This window comes from Eptatretus burgeri, chromosome 8, assembly GCF_056783735.1.
Source record: "Eptatretus burgeri isolate ZD-2024b chromosome 8, Ebu_testis_v1, whole genome shotgun sequence".
NCBI lineage: Eukaryota > Metazoa > Chordata > Myxini > Myxiniformes > Myxinidae > Eptatretus > Eptatretus burgeri.
In genome coordinates, this window is record NC_140968.1 from 78,051,037 (window position 1) to 78,074,662 (window position 23,626).

The following is a 23,626-nucleotide window of genomic DNA, read 5'->3' on the forward strand; positions in this document are numbered from 1 at the left end:
TTTTTATGACATCATTCCTATTTTTTGACATTTTTTATTTCACAACCCAGAGTTCTCATCGGATCTTCGTGAAACTTGCCATGTATATGCAGAAAGCCCACGCCAGGCAGTAACCATCTCCGATTTTGGAAATTCTTCCTAGAAAAAAAGTTGACGTCATAATATCGCCGCTAATGGAAATCACCTGTACCATTATCTCCGAAACTAGGGAAGCTGTTTGAATTTTGTTTGCGGAAATCAAGCCGGGCATTAGCACGGATAATTTATCGCAAACCTGATGCATCACAATGTCATATTCGTTTTTATGACATCATCATTAAGAGGACGAGGATCTTAGCTCATTCGAGCTTGTTTTTTTTTCCATTTTCTCACTTGATCACCCTCCCTTTCCCCACCCCGTCCATTTTCCCCAGAGTGTTATGGTTGTTATGCTAATTAAACCTCTGCCCCTACTTTGTTTCCTTCAGAACATTCCTCTTTTTCTGCTCTATATGCTGTCTATTTTCAGAGGCCGGGTAAAATGTCGTTACGACAAACTCTGCCGTCATTTCCCTCCCCATCAGCATTTTTTTGTTGATGTGTGAGAATGTTCCTCTTATTACATAACTATCTTGACTACAGCCACAAGATGATGATGATGATTTCATAACTGATTGGCAATAATTTAATTTAATTTGTCAGATCCCTTGATCCATAACCATACCATTGACACCACTGTAATTGGTTTGATAACTGGCAATGATAAGAGTGCTTACATGTGTAAGGCACAGGATTTGGCAGTGTGATGCCAAAACAATTTGTCCCTAAGCGTTAGCAAGACTAAAGAACTCATTGTTGACTTGAGGAATAGCACAGACCATTTCCCTATCACCATCAACGGGGCAGCTGTGGAGGTTGTGAACAACTTGAGATTTCTCGGTGTTCGAATCTCCGATTATGGCATGGTCCCATAACACCGGATCCATTATAGAAGTGCTGTCACACCTTGACGGTTTAGCCAGCAATGGCAACGTATAAAAATGTATGTAAAACGTTGGCGTACGCTGAAATTTTGATGTTTTTTTTTTTTTTAAGTTTTGGTCGTATTCATAACGTGTTGGTCGTATGCATAACATATTAGTAACGGGCACAGAATGTTTTGTTGTCTTATAGATAACTTATACTAACGAATGCTTGGCCTGTTGTCTGCGTTCACAACCTATGCCCTACGATAGTTTAACTTAGGCATAGCGCGCTGCACGTATCGCCGACGAACTCATGGCGTAGCCTGTTAAAAACCTGCCGCACGCCAATTTAAATCATAACCGCCTGAGAATTAAAAGTGTCAACCACGCAGTCACACCTTGACGATTTAGCCAGCGTATGCCGACCTATGAAAAATTTGCCGAACCAAGCTGGCACACGTCGAATACGTAATTGGCAAGTTGTGTATACGTTAAGAGCACGCTGAAAAACGATGAAGTATGCTGTCATATTTCGTGGTACGTCTCGTACGTCGTGAAATTTCGAGCATGCTGAAAATTTTACGACGTACTCGCCGTATGGCTCGCACGTTCCGCTACGCTGGGAATAAGTTGTCGGCACGATATGCGATCGTTGACACACGTCGACACAACTTCCTTGTAAGTTACTCATAAGTCGAAACGCGTCGAGGTAATGTTTGGCATACCGGAAACTTGTTTTCTTTTTTCTCCTTGGCTCCGTGAAGGCACGTGACGAAATATCTGAAGTTGTTGTTTTTTATTATTATTTTTTTTTTAGTCTATCACGAATTTTAAAATATATTCGGACATTTGCTTTTAAGTTTCAACGTCGACGTGACAATATCCTCAAACAGAAAATATTCACAGAGGAGGAACTAAGAATAAGAAATGAGCAAACTGAAGAGGCAATCGGACGTGACGTAACAGCACGTGACGAAATATCGGAAGTTATTGTTTTTTGTTTTTTTTTTAAACGCTGCCAATACGCCATTATACGGTAGCTGTAAATTATAAACACGTTCAGTAAGTTCTGTGGTCGTCCGGAAGACATCAATCGAATACGTCTACATACGTCAATATGCGTTGGAGGTACGTTACACATAGGTTCAAAGCACATTACTCATAGGTTTGAAATAAGTTTTGGGTACGCTAAGCATTACCTAGACGTGTTTCGACTTGTGAGTAACTTACAAGTAACGTGTGTCGACGTGTGTCAACGATCGCATAACGTGCCTCGACGTGTCAACGATCATGTAACGTGCCTACAACACGTTACTCATAGATTATAAATAAGTTTTGGGTATGCTAATCATTACCTCGACGTGTTTCGACTTATGAGTAACTTACAAGGAAGTTGTGTCGACGTGTCAACGATCGCATAACGTGCCGACAACTTATGGCCAGCGTAGCGGAACGTGTGAGTCATACGCTGGCATACGCCGTAAAATTTCAAGCATGCTAAAATTTGAGGACAACCGCAAAGTACAACGATGAAAGCCAGCGTGCTACGACATATGGCAGTGTTTTTCAGCGTGCTCTTAACGTATACAAAACGTACCCATAACGTATTCGACGTGTGCCAGCGTTTTAGACAAATTTTTCACAAGTCGGCATACGCTGGCTAAATCGGCAAGGTGTGACAGAGCCTTAACAAAAGCATAACAGCGCCTCTACTTTCTCAGACGTCTGAGGAAATTTGGACTGCATACTTCCGCACTCGTGAACCTCTATCGCTGCGCCTTTGAAAGCATACTGACAGGCTGCATCACAGCCTGGTGTGGCCATTCCACTGCAGAAGGATCGCATGGCCATGCAAGAGATTGTTTGGACTGCACAAAAAAAATCACAGATACAGATCTTTCTTCCATTGAGGATATCTACATCAACTGCTGCCACAGAAAGGCCCTCTGCTTCATAAAATACCCCACTCATCCTGCACATGGACTGATTTCACCTCTGCCATCAGGTAGGTGGTACCACTGCTTCTGGACTCAAACCAACAGGTTTAGGGACGTTTTTGTTTCTCAAGGCTGTCAATCCCAAATACCCACTAAACTGGACTATGCTGATTCTCTATGTTCTATGTTAATTGTGTTACATGTAAATTTGTTAATACTGTTGTTTGTTATAAATCTTGTTTTATAGTCAGAAGGCTGTTTGTGAATAAGAATTTTGTTGTTTCTTAACCTTGTTTTTTTTTTCAAACACATGACAATAAAGTGACTTGATTTCCTCAAATACCTCCTTGGCATTCTTTTCAATTGTAGATGATTTTTAAAAGGGTTTGTCTTGAATCTTTGAATATGGTCTATTAGAGCCTTCATATGTACACTACAATCACTATATGCAATTCTGCCATTTTCCCAACAACCTCCAAAGGCACATCCATCCTCCATCCTCCAGCTGCAGGCAGCAGATATCTTCTGTGACCTTTGCTCGAAGCCCATGGTATTCACTGATCCAACGCTCATAGCAATGAGTGATGCTGCCAACGTGGCTCCAACTGTACCAACTGTGATATCTGACTGGAGAACTAAATCACGTCATCTTGTCTTTTGCTGACTTCTACTCCACTTTCCTTGCACTGGTTGGTCTGTGACACTTACTGGGTTCTCCTCCATCACCACACATGCCCACACCACCTCAACCTCTTCCTCATGCCATCTATGATTCCTTGTATGATAGAGAATAATGATGTGATTGATGGTTGGGTTTACTCCAAATGATCACTGGTATATTTTTTGGAAGAATGTACGTTCTACACGTTCTTGACGCCTCCCAAAACTCGCATGTACTTTCTCTGCACTGGTAGCTGTAATCATAAGGTTATCTGCAAAAACGACTCCAATGGCAAACCTCTTCTTGCATGTGCACACGGCCCATCCATTACTATTAAAAAAATCAGTGAGCTGAGAGTTGATCCCGGATGTAGTCCTGACTCGCACCTCAAAGAACAGTGTTTCACCTCCCATAATTCCAACTGTTGTCTGAACACTGTACTACATAGCCCTCCCATCATTCCGACTCGTCTTAACACAATGGTACACAACTTGGATCATTCTATCCATTTTTTCAGTCCGCCCATTCTTCAAGCATTGATAAATGACTTCCTATGGGAGCCTATCATCTGCTGTCTCCAGATTCCCAAAATTCCAGTATCCTTGTTTCCCTTTTCCTATAATATCTTCTTTGTCTGCAGCATACGTATGCATCTTATTCTTAATCTTGGAATCACTCGCCATGTCCGGCTGGAACTGATTGTGACGTCCAGTAACAAATCGTAACTCTTCAGAACAAGAGGCAAAAGGTTTTTATATTATTTGACTTTTGCTCACGATTAATATTTCCAGCAGCGCAGAGTTTTTATTTATTTGTTGGAATTGATCAAATGGCTGATTATGTTGGTATGCTGTTTCATTTGTAGAAAATGATTCCAAACAAGTTGTCCATCTCTGAAGGGGGTGGGGGCTCTCCAATCGTTGATGTCCCACTTGACCCCAACATATCTTAAAAGTTCCTGGATGTGTTGGTGTGTAACGCAGTGGTGTACGAACTCTTACATCATTGTACCAGCAGAATTTGTGGAATAACAGCCTTGAAATACACTTCTTTCACACCTCAGGACGTACTGACATGTCTTGAAACTCCTGGCTGGATGACGTTGCAACCTGCAAGCCTGTGGCCATCCTGTCTCATTTAGGCACCCAAACTTCACTTATATTACAAGACCCTTATCTATACATATAAAAATAGGGGCAATGCTCCTGGGCGCTCACTTGGTAGAATAATGATATTGAGAACGTCAACGTGGGATGGAATCGGCAAAATGTTTCAATGAACAAATGTTATATCAAATACCTATTTCGGGGGGAAACCCCCACTAGACCCCCTTAATGCCTTTTTTAATGGTGTGAAAAGTTTGGTTGTCATCACGGGCAATGAGGGTTGTCATCGAAATTGTGTGTGTGTGTGTGTGTGCGTGGTTTCAGAGAAGACAAATCCATATTTTGGTGGGCATTGCCCCCCCCCCCCCCGTAGTCGCCTTTCGACACAGATTTTTTATTTTTTAATATCGCGAACAAACTTTGTTACATCATGGGTGATGAAGGTTGTGGTCAAATTTCATCGAAATTGTGTGTGTGGTTTCGGAGAAAGAAAAAACATATTGGCACCCCCCCCACCCCCCGTACACCCCCTCAGACCCTGGTCTGTCTTTTTTAATGTCATCAACAAACTTTAGTACATCATGGGTGATGAAGGTTGTCAAGTGTCATCACAACTGTGTATGTAGTTTCTGAGAAGAAAGCAAATACCTTTTTGAGGAGGGTGGGGAGGCATAACCCCTTCCCCCTCCATAGACCCCAATATATATGTATATAGTCCTACAGCGATAGGTGTCCACAACCATCCTTTACCACGTTGTGGAGCGCCAACCAAGGTCCCCAATTTTTCTCCTTTTCGCTTTTAAATTTTTCTTTGCAACCGCTTAAACGATTGATACAAAACTTTCAACATAGGAGTGCCAACCTATTGGTTCACGAGTCAGTAAGTGACCACTATATTCGTTATGTGTCTGTTTGTCCTGAGCAAAGCTCCGTGGGTTTTGATCCGATCCTGATAAAATTTGGGTGGGAAGTTTATATCATGATCTAGTTGTTTTCCTGAGAATGGGTGTGCTGCGCCCATTATAGGCGAAGCCATGCCCAAAAAAAACGTGTTTTTGGGGGTAGCCGGTTTCAAGTTACATCTTCTCCGAGGGGGTTTGTTGAATCTGGCAGGGGTTTCAGTATTTGGTTAGCCCAATGGCACCTGCATAGCCCCACGGAGCTCAATTTTTCATTTTTGTCCTAAGGTCAAGGTCACAACGTCAAAAACTTAGAAAATTGAGAATAGAAAATGTCAAATAAATAAATAAATTGGGCATCGAGCTCCTCGGGTTTTTAACCGTTTCGAATGAAAGTTGGTATGCAAGTAGTGCTCTTCGATTTCTACAACTTTCATCATTTACGTTTTTTCCAATTCCCGCCAGTTTGCCCGTGGCCTGTTTCGAATGAAAGTTGGTATGCAAGTAGTACTCTTCAAGTTCTATAACTTTCATCATTTACGTTTTTCACGATTCCCGCCATAAAAAAAAAAAGGCGAACTACGTTTAGGATTTCGCAATTTGTGGTCGATTTGTAGTGCTCTTCGATTACTACAACTTTCATCATTTACATTTTTCCAGATTCCCGCCAGTTTGCCCATGGCGTCCCCTCCAAGGTCAAAAAATAAAAAAGGCGAACCATGTACATTACTCGTGAACCATCGCAGTCTCCAGACTTGTGGAAAATTATTTACCAAAGTTCCATGATTGGATGGAAAATGGGTCTGGCAGTTAAAAAATTGTTTTCTGTATGTATAGGTTGCAGGATGTTTCACATAGCAGGAATAAATGGCCTACATGAAATAATCCCCAAAGTATCAACTCAACAATGAATTGCATGATTTTTCATAAAAGAACCATGCAGAGGTGACTGAGGAAAGGGAAAAGGGGTTGTGGAAGGGACGAGATGGTTCATGGACAAGCAGTCGTACATAAATCATTTTTGGAAGGAACAATCCACACGCATACAAAATAAGTATTCATTGCATTTGAAAGCATGGTAAAGACTCAAAAACACCACAATTGGTTCAACTTTTATATTAATCAAGTACAACTTCATTTCATACACTTTGTGAAGGCACTCATTGCTATGAACTAATGAAGAAATGGCACTCAAAGTGTTATGAGAATGATCCAAGCCCCTTTATGATCAGCAGCTACTCTCAATAGACCCTGTTCTCATGGCAAAGGTTGGTTGTTTTTTCCCCCCCTGAGGATTCTGTAGCATTAAGTTAAAAATAAAAAAAATTGCTCAATATATAACTAAGTTGCTTGACATCAAAGTCGAAAAAAGGAGAAGCAGAGTGGAGAGTGCAAATAAACGCGAGGATTTCGTTACAAAAGACAAAGGCTCGGGAAGTCTGGAATTTCAACTGCAGTGACCTTAATCAGGTACTGATACAGGCGGTCCTTCCGAGCGGTATCACAGTAGGTGGGACATTTGAGCATCCTTTCCCAACAAGTCAATTGGACCTCTGGGACAGTGCAACACCTTCGACTAGTAACAATATCACAGTGGCTCAGAAATATGGTACTGCAATATGGTGGGCAAACAAAGTCAACAAAACATTTACTAAATATCAATCATCATAGACAAACCTTAGTGCTGCAAGATTACTTTTCCCAGTTAATATTAAAATCAACAAAGTGAAACCTCAGATTTAACTACACATTTCCGAGAATGTGGCCAGAACTGGAGCAGAATCTTTGGAATGTAATTTTTCAATAACATTTAAATTATTTTTACATTTCCATGACCAAATGCAGCATTGAGTACATAAACATCTAAAGTTGGATTCAACATAATCGCTTCTGGCGAGAAATCTGAGTCCTTACCAAACCATTAATATACAAGTAATAATAATTTAAAAAAATTAGGAATAAGAAGAAAATATCAACTCATCATGGTTAGCATACCTCAATTAACAGCCTGTTGACTTCATCCATGGTTCTACCCATCTGCCAATGCAGATCGACATGAATACTGTACATGCAAGTTTGTTATAATAAGGGCTTGGTAAGGAATAGTTTGCTTTCGATAATAGAAAAATGAAGTCCATGAAGGATCCAGTCTAAATGAGCCCAAGGAGGAAGCTTCAGGATGTCACAGGGTTATCTTGAAGGAACTGCAAAACACAATGCTCATTCAATTTGAACTCTTCCTTGTGATGTCAATTGTACATTGATCCCAGTGAGGTAAACCGAGTGAAACAAAGAAAATCGGTGCAGTGGTAACATCACTTTGAGCCCTATTTTTGATATTTAATCAGCCACAAGATTCATTAAAATTATTTACAAAAACAACATGGATATTAAAATTAAATCATTTGGATACAACACAGTGACGGTGGTAATAATAAAGTGCTGAGATCAAATGGAGTAAGCATTAATGAATGCAACAGCCCAATAATTACCACGGCCATCAAAGATGGATGGAGGTTGTGTGTTCACTCCTGTCTGGGAGTAGCATATCTCAAAAAGTTATGGAAGAAACTTGGTGAACACGTTGGATGTGTGGCAGATGAATTGATTAGATTTTGAAGATCCAGACACTATATATATTTTTAAGTGAATCTTAACCACTGAGAGAAAGTGCCAAAAACAACATAGTAAGATATTTCAAAAAGTTGCAGCTGGACGATGACAAAAATTGGTGGACGAGTTGGGTAGGTGACGATAACAAGCTGGTTAGATTTTGGTTAAGGCCCGGATGCAGATCTTGCCGATTAGTGGGATACAAAACGTAAACCGTTCGGTCTGGTGGAGGTATACGTACAACCGAGTGCCATTCTAATTTTTCTGTGTTAAGTCTTGCTCTATAACAGCCACAGTTATTCCCACGTTCTTATGGGGTTGGCGAGGAGAAGCCGGCTGGGCAGGCCTGATGTTCGACGAAGGTCAGGAGAGGAAGTTTTAATTGTACAGGAGAGGTCAGGAGAGGAACAGAATGCATGCCCAGTTTAACGTCCATCCGAGGGATGGTACACACCTATTTTTTTTTTTATACCTTGTCGAGGCTCGTATGAGAGCTAACACACAACGCACAGCAAGGGGGCATGAAACGAGGGGCGGGAGTGGGAGGGACAAAACAGTGGGGAACAGACATTAGGAGATCTGTGGAAGGGAGAAGGATGGGGATGGGATGGGGAACATGGGGAAGAGAGGATGGACATTACAGGGACTTTCAGGAAGGAAATCAGGGGAATTGAAGGAAGTGGGCTTGGGTGGATTATCGGGGGTAGAAAAGATCGAGGATTTGGATGGGGGATAAGAGGTGGTGGTGAGCAGCTGTTTTGAAGGCCTGGAGGGAAGAATGGGAATGAATAGAGTGAGGGAGTTTATTCCAAAGGCGGGAAAAAAAGAGGAATGAAAGAGTGAAGGTGAGCAGTGATTCGTGATTTTGGTAGTTTTACCAGAAGGGGGTTGTTGGCGGACCTTGAGCGCCTTGTGGAAATGTGGTGGGGAATTGAAGAATAACCCAGCCTATGAAACACTGGGATGACAGCTTATATCTGGTTGGGATTCAAACCCAGGCTGGACAGCTTAGAAGCATGTGCATGCACCTCCAGGCCATCCTGCCACTCCCTTTTCTATGAGATTATGCAATGTAATGTTAGTTTGTTCATTTTCTGCTTCTTCCCCAGTTTTCCCCTCCGTTTCTGTGATTGAGAGTTTGTGGCTATTATTATATCCACCTTTATCACCCCGTTGCCCTCATTTCTTCACCATGTCCCTTATTCCTCAAAGTCTCCCCTTATTTTGGCACTCAACCCTGCTGATGTTCATCCCCACTCTCTTTCTATAGTCGATTTTGTTCTAGCTCCTCCACATGCCGAGACTGCACACCAAAAATAACAAAATACAAAAAAATGATGTTGCTGCAATTTTGGATCAAGCTTATCACCACTACAGCCAAGTTCTTATTCAAAAAGTTTGAATTAAAAGGTAAGGATTTATAATATTGCAGTTAGACTAAGCAGTGTGGAAAGCAGCGAAAGTTCAGGAAATTTCAGGATTATAGAACCATTTCGTAATTACGAAGTGTGTAGTTTGCAGGCCTACAGGGAGGGGCTTTGGCAAATGTTCTTGCTCCAAGTGTATACACACATTATATATATATATATATATATATATATATATATATATATATATATATATATATATATATTCACACATATGTATAAAGCCAGCAAAGGTACCCAGCATTGCCACTTCCCTCATCCCACCCCACCCCTTCCCCGCCCTCCTTCCACCCCACTCGCCTCACCTCCCCTCCCTTTTGTGGTTATGTCCGTTACCTTTCCAATTGGCCAAAGGATGCAATTCTATAGCTATCCACCTGCCTCAAAACATCAGACATTGAACAATTTTGTACATCAAAATTTTAAGCTCATATTGGAACCCACAACCTACATGAGATTGACGAGACATCTTCTGTGTGTGTGTGTGTGTGTGTGTGTGTGTGTGTGTGTGTGTGTGTGTGTGTGTGTGTGTGTGTGTGTGTGTGTGTGTGTGTGTGTGTGGGTGTGTGTGTGTTTGTGTGTGTGTGTGTGTGTGTGTGTGTGTGTGTGTGAGTGTGTGTGTGTGTGTGTGTGTGTGTGTGTGTGTGTGTGTGTCCTCCATAACTCCAAAACCATGAAACTTGGTGGCCTGAGACTTTGTATGCATGCTAAGGGAGCTCCAGCAAGGGAGTAAATGAATGAAGAGTGTGTTTAGGTTAATTTAAATAATTACACTCTTTTTCAAGATCATTCCCTTTGAGTGCTGCCTTTTTGGCTGCTGGTTGCATCATTGGTAAGGGGCGCAGCTATGCCACTGATGCAGTGCCCCTATTACCAGTACACTGGTGCTCATTTCGCCCACCTCAGAAGGATGACAGGCTGAGTCAACCCCCTGGTGTTAATTCAGCGGTAACGGGGCTCGAACTCAGGACCCTAACCGATAAGCCAATGCCAGCTTTAAGATAATTAATGGCCTTATTTAATTCTATCCTTTATGAGGTGCATCCTTGGTCAGCCCTCTATCAGCTTGCTGGGGTCTTAATTCGCCATTTTGTTCAGCCCATTCAAACATTCCTTCATTTGAAAAACACGATCTACTCCCACGGACTCATTAAAGTATTTAATCAAAGCATTATATCTGATTTGAGAATCGGATCTCATGGACTAATTGTCAAAATCTGGAGTGAAATCTGAAAATTTTAACAAGAGATTTTTTTTTTTTATAACGAGGTGTATTTATTTAAAGGTCCCCTGACATGCAAAATAAACTCGTTATATATATATATATATATATATATATATATATATATATATATATATATATATATATATATATATATATATATATATATATATAAATAAATAAATAAACTTGACCTTCCGAGTGAAGAAATCACCCATGTTTTTTTTTTTTAATTAAAAATGGGATAATTCGAGCAATATTTCGATCATTTCTGGAGCTATTCACAACTTGCTATGCCCCGCCCCTAAAAAAAATGGACTTCAGCGAATCGCAGCGTGACGTCACATACAGTAACTCACACAGAGTGGATTGATTTGAGATCTCTAGAGTCGAGACTAGTCCGATAAATCTGTCATCCGTCCGATAAATCCGTCGTCCGTCCGACTGGGCCGATAAATCTGACGTGCTGTAGCTTTTATTTATTATTCTCTTTTTTCATCGTTTTCTACTGGCGCTACATGACGACAGTAGGAATAAAATAAATAAAAATGCAACAGAACGTCAGATTTATCAGACTACTCGAGACAATTGTGTCACAAGGTGTGTTCTGCACACAAGTTGTCATCGTATCCGAACAGCGATATTGCTTCGTTTTATGCGCGGAGAGATACGGCCGATGACATGGGCTGGCCTTGTTTGTGATTAATTCGCCGCGGAGAAACATGTCCGCTGCACTGCGCTGGTCACGTCACCTCACTAAAATATTTCTGATATCGAGCAGTATGCAAGTCAAATTTACATTATTGAATTACGAATAGGATTTAGTCTAACCAGTTGTTATTTCCGAGTCTTCCTTCGATGTCCTCCCGATCATCATGAACTCCGGGAATTTCATCGCCATTTTTCTCTGCTTGTCCTGCTTCGGGCTTCAACTGGTAAGGCCGTACTTCATTTAAAGCTGCCTGAACTTCACCTCCCGCAACTACGTTATCCGACAATTCTCCATGTGATTCAGACCAAAATCCTTCATTTCTCTCACACTCACTGTCGTTACCAGACAAATGAAAGTCCATGCCATCCATTATTCAAAACCAAATGTTCGATTTTTTTAAAGCAGAAATGAACGAAGCGATTGAGTCGAACAATCAAATGTGGAAACACAGAAAACCAATAGAATCATGTAGCCCACCAACCCGAGTAATTTACATGCAGCCTTTGACATACTGTACGTGACGTCATGTGGGTTACGCCCCTTTCAGGAGAATTTTTAGGGGCGTTCCCGAAGACGTTTGTTTTTTTAATTTTACATTTTACAGAATGAGTTTTGTGAAAAAAACATTGTCAGATCTGAAATCACGATGAAAAACTCCTATAGGACACATATAAATGAAATTTATGTACTTTGGCATGTCAGGGGACCTTTAAGCAAAGCATCAAGTTAAATTTTTTCTACTGTTCAGGCAATTATATTTAGTGAAGAAAAGATTAAGGAATGTGCAGAAAGTGCAACGACATTGAACGCAATGCCGTGCTCTATAACCTGCTTCTACAAGACCTGATGATACAGTCCACAGGGGTCCTTTTTTCAGAAATTACGTACGCAGTTTGCCTTTTCATCATTTTGTGCGATCTGCTTTCATGATAAAATATTATTATAAATATACTACTAATTTGCTGCAATACATTGTTATATTTGTGGGGGAGATGGAGGAACTTCATAGTCGAGGTAGGATTGTAGAGAGTAGCATGGTCCATGGACGATTAGGAGACACTTCCAGCTTAAGTTGTTACGTGTCACCGCACAGGGGCTGGTGCTGTTTTAATTAGGTAGGGTTTAAGGATAATTTCTCCCAGTATGTGAATGCCCCCATGACCTTTTCCAATGTTTTTGCATTTACAAGAACGGCGATAAAAAGGGATCACGTCCTTAAAACAACAACCACCAAGTCAAACGTTTCACCCTGCCTCCAGGAATGACAACAAGCAAAACCACACCCCTGGGGTGGATGATGGATGGGCGTGAAATCAGAAGTTTCGGGGGAGAAGAGAGGTGTGTGAGGTACGCGATTGGAGATGGAGGATCTGGCTCACTGGCTTCTTCTCGACACGGTGAAGAAGGTTGCACGATTCTCGTGTTCGTTAGGAGGCAAATTTGTTCGCACGCTGAAGAAAAATGCTCGTCATGACTGCTCGGCTGAGTCCCGAAGTGTATACGTTTCTGAGAAGAGAAGAAGAGCGAGTCTCAGCAATAACTCAGCGTAATCCTGTTGTCTGTTCGAGGAGGAAGGCAGGCCATTGTGGTGAGCGGACCTGGTATAGAGACGAGGATTGAGGCAGAATCGACAGTCGGGACACAAACAGGAGCATGAAGGGAGGTTCTGTGAGGAACGCGATTGAGACAGAAGCTCTGGCTGACCACCCTCGACACGACAGAAAAGGCAGTGTGAATCCTGTTCATTTGTGTGAATTTGTTTGCGTGATGGAGCAAGATGCTAGCCATCGACTGTTCGGCTGGGTCGTGTGAGCCTCAGAGCCTCATGTTATGCCATCAGGGAAGAAGGCGGAATTTTTGCAGAAGAGCAGCGTCAGAAGTGCGACAATGAAAAGATGCTGCACGGCGGTTTCTGAGCCCTGGTGTTGAATATCACCGGCCAAATTGCTTCCTGTATGTTTCCCACCCAAAGAGCGGCTTGGCACCATTTTGCAGGCTTTCCGCGCAGGACGCGGGTTCGATCGTCAAGCTCGAAAAGATCACTTCTGGACCCAAAGCTAAGTGCCAGAATAAAGGAGGGATGTTTCTTTTGTTTTATCTTTTCCCCTTGTCCAATTTTGTAACTGTGTGGAGGCGCCTCAAATATAAATTTAGGTTACCTCACGTTTCATTATTTCCAGTATAAATATATTTTATTTTATGTTCATTAAACCCCTATTTATTAAGATTGCTTGTATCTGTCTATTCGTTGTTGGTTCGAGTATAAACCCTTATCCTCCGTCCTGGTGAACATGTGTGGTATGTGCCTTTGACGCCCTCCCGTACTGTGCGCTATGATCTCCAAGGATCATGTGTTCGCCTCCAAGGTAGAACTGTTTGGCTATCCGTCCAAGTCGGTCTTAACCGGCGTGGACACGACAATATCAAGTCAGCATTTGCTGAAAATGAAGAGGTACAGAGACAGCACACACGGATGTGATACAAATGGCTCTCTGTGGGTTGTGTGCGGTGCGCGGGTTTCACGGGCACGAGGTCTGAACTTGAAGTCGCACCCAGACCCATGGCACGGTGGAGGAGGTTATGCGGCTGTCTCGTGAACCATGTGCTTCTGCATGTGGGTAGCAGACGTGCTACAGCATCAGTCATACGGGACACGCCACTGTGCAGTGCGGGTGTGGGGAAATCCGTGAATGTGTGTCGGTGATAGGATGAGTCTACCAGTTAGCATGGACCACGAGGTTGGAGGAACATGTAATGTGGTGGGGGGGGGGCTCCTCGTTCACTTCTGGAGTGTATAGCAGCATGGGGTGAAGCCTCATTCTACCTCAACCTCCCCCCATTCACTCTCTCCCCCTTCCTAACTCTCCTTTCCTAACCTTTCCTAATATTCCCATCGAGAAAACTAAATGGCGGGTTGTATTTTCTAGTTTTAAACAAAAAGACAAACATGACCCACACTAATGTGTATTACTTCATGTCTTCATTGGATGTGAATAGGTAAATTCACAAATTGACATCCTACCTGGCAAAGTCTGGAGATTTTGTAATTACGTGCTGGAATTCCGACAAGTTCACAGTTCCATCTTGGTCAATATCGGATTCTGCCAGTATCTGGGAAGGACACACACACACACACACATACACTACTGAGAAGGCTTATCCCATTGGAGTGCAGAGAATAACTAGTTTGAAATGATTGATGGATAAAAAGATGTTTTTGCTACGTCTTCTGTCGTTTAAAATACTGCTTTGCACAGTCCCCCATGGGATTTGTCACTAATTTTGAAAGATCTCCATCACAGTGAAGATTTTCAAACACGTACATTTTGAATGAGCAGCTCCATGTCATCGTCGCCGAGGTTGTTTTCTTCCCCAATGAGGCAGTTCACAAGACATTTCAAATCTTTCTTCCCCAGCGTTCCATCTCCATCAAAATCTGTGGTGGAAAGAGTCATGTTTCACTGAATGGTTATTCTCCTTCCATTGTCGGCGCTACTGACAGTCTCTGTGCAGAGAACACACTACGTCAGAGGTCGGGAACGTTTTTGACTCTGAGAGCCATGAAAGCAAAATATTTGGAAATCTATTTCAGTGAGAGCCATATAACATATTTTAAGACTTCATCCAACTTCATCCAGCATTGTTTTAAACTGGCGACCATTTAAGGCTCGGGCAACAACAAAGTTGATCACACGAATGACCAGTGACATCACTTCGCCAAGCTGCCCATCACACATCTGAGCACAAAGTGCCTCCTGGTGTAGAATGCAATGGAAACTTAGGATGGGTCTATTTTCATGTTCACGGAGAAGCGCCACAAATCCTTTGTTTTTCCCCACCATACACGGAGCACCATCAGTACACACTGAGATGAGTTTATCCATAGGTAGATTTTTTTCTTGAGCGAACTCCATGAAAGACTTGAATAAATACTCACCTCTTGTGGACCCTTTTATTGGCAGAACAGCAAGACTTTCTTCACGCAGTGCATCACCAGCAGCATATCTTGCAATCACACTGAACTGCGACAAATGGCTTACGTCTGTTGACTCATCCAAAGCCAGGGAAAAGAACGGCGCTGTATTTATGTCCTTCACTTGCGTTTCCTTCACTTGGTTTGCCATCATGATGGTACGATCATGAACAGTTCTTGCCGACAGAGGCATGTCTTGTATCCGTTTGATTATCTTGTCTTTGTTCGGAAGATCATCAAAAAGTTCATTGGCGACATCCAGCATGAACGTTTTAGCATCCTCGCCATCTGTGAATGGTTTTCCGTTCCTCACTATTGCTAAAGATCCAACAAAGCTAGTGGAATTATAGTCACCTTGCCGGGTCCATACGCGGAGTTGCTGCTGGCTGGCTTGCACCCTGCTCAGTAGCTCTTGGCACTCTTTCTTTCTGCTGTCTCCCGCAGGGTATTTTGATGCAAAGGTAGCATGGCGTGTGTCGAAGTGCCGCTTTATATTCGACCGTTTCATCGATGCAAGTGTCATGGAAAATTAGACACAACACAGAACCTGCTCTCTCCACAAAGGCGAATTCTTCAACCCATTCGTCCTGAAATGTACGATACTCCTCACCTTTTTTTTTCTTTTCGCCATCTTCTTCGTCGAAGGGTTAGCTTTGAGCAAATGAGAGAGAGGGAGATGTTGACCCAACTGAGGCTTGGCAAATAGTGAGTCTGGCTGGCCTGCGCACGGGCTTATATACTCGAGAGGTGCGGCGCGGCTGGCCGACTCTGGGATGCTGTCGCCTCAGCGGTGGCGCGTGATTGGTCGAGATGAATTCCGCTATGCATCTCGGCGGCGGCATGTCATTGGAGGAACCGAAATCACTAGTCGCCTCGGCCGCATGACTGGACGAAACAAAAACCGCTTCAGTCAATTCGGAGGCGTTTTTTCTTCTCTCCTTCTGCCAAGTTCAGCCGTGCACGTGAATGAAGCACGACACCATTCAAACTATAGGTAAAGCTTCTGCGAGAAATATTGGGCTTTCAAAGTTTCAAACTCCAATTTTATCTGCAAGCCAGATGCAATAATCAAAAGAGCCACACCTGGCTCGCGAGCCACACGTTCCCGACCCCTGCACTCGGTGGTTGGCCATGGCTTTTCCCTGCGATATAGCAAGAATGAAATTTGTACGATGGCTTACTCTTTCCAAAAAAGGTATTGTGCCATTTTTCAACATCCACGACTGAATGATAGATTGGCCACCAAGCTTAACATCCCTCTAAAAGCAAGCAAATATACTCATTGATGCAACACTCTGCATGACAGTTTATAGTCAGGTTAGGAATCAAACCCAGACGGGACAGCTCAAACATAACGTTAATCTTGGAACTATCTGGCAGCCAAGTATAAAGATTACAAGTCGGTAAAAGTTGTTTCTTGGGAATGAAAGTAACCGAAAATGATAACTAATGTCCAAGTTATGTGTTTAAAGAAAAGGTAATGACTCAATGACACACTCACCAAACACTCTGAAGGCATAATGAGCTTTCACTTCAACACTTGCAGATTCACTCAAGGCAGAAAGCATGTCAAGAAAGTCCTCAAATGACAGGCCTTGGTTCTCCTCTGAGCAGAACACGAGACAGACCCTCGAACGAAATGGGTTCGCCTGGAATAGTTAAAAAGGGGGGTGGGGTAAGGAAAGGGTATACGAAGGTGTTCTTTTGAGAACAAGGAGCTCATAACACTCGAGGTCCCCTGCCTTTTGGGTGGTATGAGGAATAGATCTGTATAATATGAAAACTAACTCTTGAACGTTTGGAAATATCATGTGCACAAGCCAAATTACCAAGATAGTTGCCATGGCAACAGAATTCAGCCAATCACAGCCATGATCAAATCAGGTTGAGATAATGCCATGAGGAATAGACATCTGCAATATGAAAGCTAAATGTTGAACAATTTTTGAAATATCACGTACACAAAAGTACATGGATGGATGGATGGATGGATGATCGGTAGGACGGAGCTCATTTTAATGTCCCCGTCTCCGACCTAGTCGGAAGGGCGGGGGAAAACGAGTATGGCAGCAATTATCAAAGGACAGCCTTCATGTCCATCTGTAGAGCACCCGTCCGAGGGTGATCTTGTTCCAAGCATGAAACACGTTCTTCTGATGCGTACCTTTATTTGGGCAATACCATCTGACAGCTCAGTGTTGGCAAAAAAAATAAAAACCCAGGTTACATGCATGAAGCAAAAAAAAAAAGCTAATAATAATAATAATAATAATAATATACAAAAAAAAAAAAAAAAATACCAAATGCTGATAATCCAAAACACATCACTGCACTGGAAAATGTGGAGACAGGAATACCGTACTGTAAATGGTCATCCAGCGGAGCACAATAATGGCCAGAGCAATTACAAAGATTCCAACGGAAGGAAGCGACAATCTCTTGGGTATTGCACCCGGACCCTAACAATTTTTTATTTTATATCAGATTAAAATATATACATACATATACATATACAGGGTGCCCCACAAAAAACCAGGAAATTTGAGATTTTGAGATTTACTTTGCCATATTTTACCATATCAAGAAACTAACATATAAATTTTCTAACCGTTTTTTTTATTTTATTTCAGAATGCAGCAGTTATCAAATTTGTATCTTTGTTTCACACTACATCTAAGTTTGCTTTTGTTTTGTTTAAAATAAACTGTACCAAATTTCCTGGTTTTCTGTGGGGCACCCTGTATATACATATTGAAAAGAGCATTCTAAAAAGTAACGGGACTGACCTCACAGAAGTTTTATTCCAAAAAATATATTGAAATCACAGCTTGTCCCCTTCAAAAATAGTTTCCCTCCAGTCTCACACACTTGTCCATCCTCTTCTTCTACACTTCGATGCACCCCCGGAAGGCTTCTTCTGGAGCTCCTTCGTCACGGCCCTTTTGATAGCCTCCATATCAGGAAATCGGGTACCCTTGATCACCCCCTTGAGCTTGGGGAATAGGAAAAAAATCACAAGGGGCCAAGTCTGGCGAATACTGGGGTTGCTCCAGAGTTGGCACTCTGGTGCGTGAGGCTCAGGGCACTGTGAGCAGGGACATTGTCATGGTGGAGCACCCAGACATTGTTCTCCCACAGATCCTTCCTCTTGTCCTAGACTGATCTCATGAGGCGCCAGAGGATCTCCTTGTACACGTATTGATTCACTGTTTGACCCTGTGGTAGAAACTCGAAGTGGACGATGCCCTTGATGTCAAAAAAAGTGATGAGCATCACCTTGACCTTCGACATCCTTGCTTTCTTTGGTTTTGGTGATGCCGGACTTTTCCACCTACGGCTCTGCCGTTTGGTCTTGGGATCGTATTCGTATATCCACGGTTCGTCGCCAGTAATGACTCCCGACCAGGTCTGGATCGTCCTCGAGGTGCTCGATAATGTCTTGACAGACAGTGACTCTTTGCCGTTTCTGATCCTCGGACAACAGCTTGGAGACCATCTTTGTGCACACCTTGTGCATTTCGAGATTTTCAGTGATGATGCTCCAGACAGTGTCCTTGTTGATGGAAAGTTCCTCAGCAATCATCCGCACCGCGAGTCGACGATCTGCACACACCATCTGCCTCACATGCTCGATGTTGTCCGCCGTTCTGCTCATTGAAGGTCTTCCAGACCGTAGATCGTCTTCACAATCCTCCCGTCCCTCTTTGAACCTCTTGTGCCATTAAATGCACGTGTATGTAACATCATTTCTTCCCCCGTAGACTTGCTGCAGCATTGCGAAGAATTTGGAAGGTGTTTTGCCAAGTTTGGCAAGAAACTTCAGATTGGCTCTCTGCTCATGACTCATAGCGGATGACTCAGACTAGACAACGTGTAAAGCACGACCTGTAAAAAAAAAAAAAAAAAAAAAAAAAAAAAAAATCACACAATGAGCGCAGTCAACCATCACCAATCATATATATTGTTGGAATGTTGCGAAAGACTGACAACTCGTTCATTCAAGTTGTGCAAGTGGAGCACACAGCAGGCTCAGTCCCGTTACTTTTTAGACGGACCTTATATATATATATATATATATATATATATATATATATATATATATATATATATATATATATATATATATATATATATATATATATATATATATATATATATCCACAATACACCACAACCTGGTGAACGCCATTGATACATGCGCAGAATGAGAAACTCTGTCACACCTCACGGTCTACCGTAAAATCTCTCGTGGATTACAATGCCTCGTGGATTTGTAAAATACGATAAAAATGTGTAACTTACGAAGGAAAAGGGCCCAGAAATGTCTGCTGATGCTTTCATTGAGGTTCACATGGTTATTGAAAAGAGCATTCTAAATTCACCTTTCCATATACCATACTATTGTTCAGAAAATCGTGCTGCACCTCCTCATATCAATAGATGTGATCATGTGACCCCTTTATAAGGCACCCATTTATTACACATACAGGGCAAGGAGGAAATTGAAAATGCCAACTGAGAAAAGGAACAAAAGGGAAGAGTATAGGAATGGAGGTACGTCTTTGTTGTGCATGTATAGGTAGGGAGTAAATTGAGGAAAAGAAGAGAATGTATGATGGCAGGAAAATGTATGACGGTAGGAGAAGGAAAGGAGATGAGCGGAGTTTGGGAGAGAATGGAAGGAAGATTGGGAGGACATAGGAGTATGGGGATAGAATAGAAGGGAAGGAGCAGAGAAAGGAGAGAGGGCAAAGAAAGATTCTGCCATGTTGGCATCCAAAATAAATAGACAACTCCAAAGTGAAGGACAACAGGGTATCAGAATGTCTGAGTGAAGACAGAAGGGACGAGAATATTGGACGGAATATGAAGGCAACTCGGGAAGGGCCTTGCATGAAGGAGTTGGTTCCCCACCATTAAGGTTCCCCATTGAAACACCCCTTGGAACAATTTACTGGATGCTGACATATTTGACATCCAGATTTTCTAAAGAAAGAAAGAAAAAAAAATCATGTCAGGATGGAATCCCCAAAAAATAACCAAAAATGGTGCAAAGAAATGACAAGGTAGCAATGACATCACAATCCTTTTATGGATCACCTTCATGACATTTTTATCACAGACGGTAATAGTAACAATTATATGAAGAAGTTTATGTTATCGGTAGTTGTCGATTTGTAGCGTCGGTTGGTTTAATTGTGCATGTTATTTGTTGTGGAATCGAGACAGAAAAATGTCAAAAGACATTGTAATGGCAATTTGTAAAAGGATTGTGGTGTCATATTGTGGAATCATTCCTACCTCGTCATTCCTTCCTACCTGGTTTGATTGGTTTTTTGGAGATTACATCCTTACATGTTTTTTTTTCATTTTGCCAGAATTATTTGAGGTTTTGAATCTGGGTTCAGGGATTGAAATCAAACTTGATACAAGTACGTGTAATGATGTCGTGATGTAGGTGGAAGCATATCTGGCGATGTCAGAGTACCCTTCTAGTTTTAAATTATATATTTTTTCTGACTTGTATAGATGTATACCACTATCCACAAATATTGGGCATTCTACATACGAGCAGAGAGCCCACCCGATGGGCGAGCTTGTTCCAAGTATGTAACACGTTCTTCCGACACACACCTTTATTTGGGCAGTGTATCGGCAAAAATAAATAAATAAATAACCCGGGTTACGTGCATGAAACAAAAAGAAACCTAATGCTTATAATTAAAAACACCTCCGCCACTGCACTGGAAAATGAGGGGACAGCAATACTGTACTGCAAAGGGTGGGGACTTGTAACACCCTCCCCCACCTGGAGGCGGTACGACATGATACACGTTGCATGGAGAATATGCGTCATGAGTCACCCCCCCCCCCCAAGACCACCGGTAAAGATAAAAACACCCTCATACATTAATTGGTCTAATGCTGATCCTAAGTAGCATGTCTGGATGGAATCAGCCCAGAACTGTAAGAAGATTAGCGCAACACACATCTGTGAACTGTAGTGAGAATTATACACTCGAGTGAAGTCACGGAAGACATGGGATATACAGCGGGCTTGGAGGACGAAAGTAGGGCGCTGTTATTATCATTTGTTTGAATGCAATGTGTAGATAGCTTCAATCACGATTCACACCTGTTGAACTCATAATTATGACATTCGTAGTCATCGTTTGTGTGCAGCCCATGACAGAGTTAGTATCAGCTCTCATAGGGGCACCGCAGTGCCGCTGATGCAGTGCAACTTATCGGTCAATTTTGAATTTGTTCAGGGTGCCAGCAGTAGCCCGTTATTCTTCAATGGACACCGTGGGATCTTCATGTATCCAACTAATGCTGGCAGACGGGATGCCTGTTTTATCGTTACACACATTGATGAATCACCCTGCCTCGGAAACACCAAGATGACAGTTTATCGCTGGGTCGGGATTCAAACCAGACAGCTTTTAGGCAAGTGCACATAATTCTAGGCAATCCTGTGGGAATATCATGGTGCACAGTCTTTCAGAAGGTAAGAGAATAGAATCTATAATGGGATATGACAAATTAGTAATGGTCAACATGACAAATTACAGTTATGGTGAGTTTACATTATCTGTTCAAGTAGGTTTAAATCCATTACAAGATCGAGGAGAGCGAAAACGTTTCTCCACCTCAGCTTGGTAAATGTGGATCAATGGAGTTTCACCTTCAGCTCTGGGATTTCACATAGTGTCTCGGTGGGAACCCGTGAGGTGAGGAGATCAGCATTGGCAGAATGAGGAGCAACCCTCTTCCCCAAGAGTTCCAGAAACCTCCGTTCTGCCCTGCAGAAGATGCGGGGACACATGAAACAACTTATGGTCCACCAAATGGTAAGTGAGTGGTTGGGTGATTTATATGGGATTAAGGAGTGGACTTACTGTAATATCTCTTGTTTTGTAAGAAATGTGAGTTCCTGATGGGGAGGGGGGGGGTTGGGGGAGGGGGCAGGAGAAGGATGTTGTTAATAACACCCAACAAACACCAAATTACATCGATATGGCTTGCGTTCTTTGCAAATTGAAGAAAAACGTACAGAAGTACACATCTTTTGCTATTCTGTAATGAAAGATGTATTCATGAATATCAAGAAATGCTTTTTTCTTTCAAAGATGTTTCATCATTATTAAATTCCACAATTGATGATCATAGGATTTGTAACCCCAACCCCAACCATTACTCATTTACCTGGTACTCCAAAAGCTGCTCCCTTCTCAGCTGGCTTGCAGACCCTCCCATGTTTAGGCTGAAGTGACGACGGGAAGAAGAAGAAGAAGAACCAACTTATCTGCTCGCAAAGGACTTCTTACACACGTCTCAAGTCAATTCACTATCGGAACTGTCACTTTGTGTGGAGGCATAAAAAAAATTCCCTGATTTCCCTGTCGGATTGTTTTCCTCCACACCCAAACCTACATTCCAAGGAGAATTTTTTTTTTTTTTTTACAATTAAAAAAACAAACAACAAACACCATAAACTGGAGGATTTCACTGACGTCACGGTTCGAGCGTCCGCTCCGAGTCCAAGGACCAAGAGTTCGAGGGTTCAATCCAGGTACAGAGCTCCATCATACTTCTAAAACGGTTCGTGATGCTTCCTCGCTATTTAATGTTCAGCACGGCGAAGCAACCATAGGTTGGCACCAATTGCGCACGCATGACGTGCAAATATGGCTTCGTCCCTCTTGCATCAAAAGCTCCCGAAAGAGCGAAGAACAATAGAAACCGAGGACGTAAACGTTGGCCAAACAGTACCAAGATTTCAACATACAACTTCACTTTAAAATAAAAAATTACAACCACACCGATCATAAACAACTGCGCTTTGAAGCGAGACTGGCTTTATAGCTACTCCCCGAACTCACCTGAGAGAGAAAAGCACTTCCGTGTTGGTGTCGTCATCACCGTCCGTCCAATCAGAAGCTCAGCTTCACCAACAGGAAACGAGCCATGTTGTTGTGGTTGTTTTAGGGTTATCCGAGGAATACTGACGTGAAATCTTGTCGAGTAAACTGTAAATACTCATCGTTCGATGGTCATATTTAACTGAAGTATACCCGCTGTTACATAATTTACATGAAGAAGCATCAAATGTATATTCAACACAATGA

The 23,626-nt window shown here is 42.2% G+C and overlaps 1 protein-coding gene across 2 annotated transcripts; it reads right to left on the bottom strand.

The window, feature by feature from the left end:
• Positions 1 to 6,647: 6,647 nt before the first annotated feature.
• Positions 6,648 to 23,511, bottom strand: CIB1 (calcium and integrin binding 1). Of its 2 annotated transcripts, none has more exons than XM_085892708.1 (8): positions 23,381 to 23,511; positions 22,704 to 22,761; positions 22,397 to 22,431; positions 22,183 to 22,300; positions 16,996 to 17,143; positions 14,845 to 14,957; positions 14,544 to 14,632; positions 6,648 to 7,751 (listed from the first exon to the last, which is right to left on the bottom strand). In XM_085892708.1, exons 2-8 carry the CDS (start codon positions 22,752 to 22,754, stop codon positions 7,730 to 7,732), a joined length of 576 nt encoding a protein of 191 aa, XP_085748834.1. In that variant the 5' UTR covers positions 22,755 to 22,761; positions 23,381 to 23,511; the 3' UTR covers positions 6,648 to 7,729. The 2 variants fall into 2 exon arrangements, with proteins under 2 accessions (XP_085748834.1, XP_085748835.1); XM_085892709.1 differs by lacking the exon at positions 23,381 to 23,511 and adding an exon at positions 23,321 to 23,339.
• Between the last annotated feature and the right edge of the window lie 115 nt (positions 23,512 to 23,626).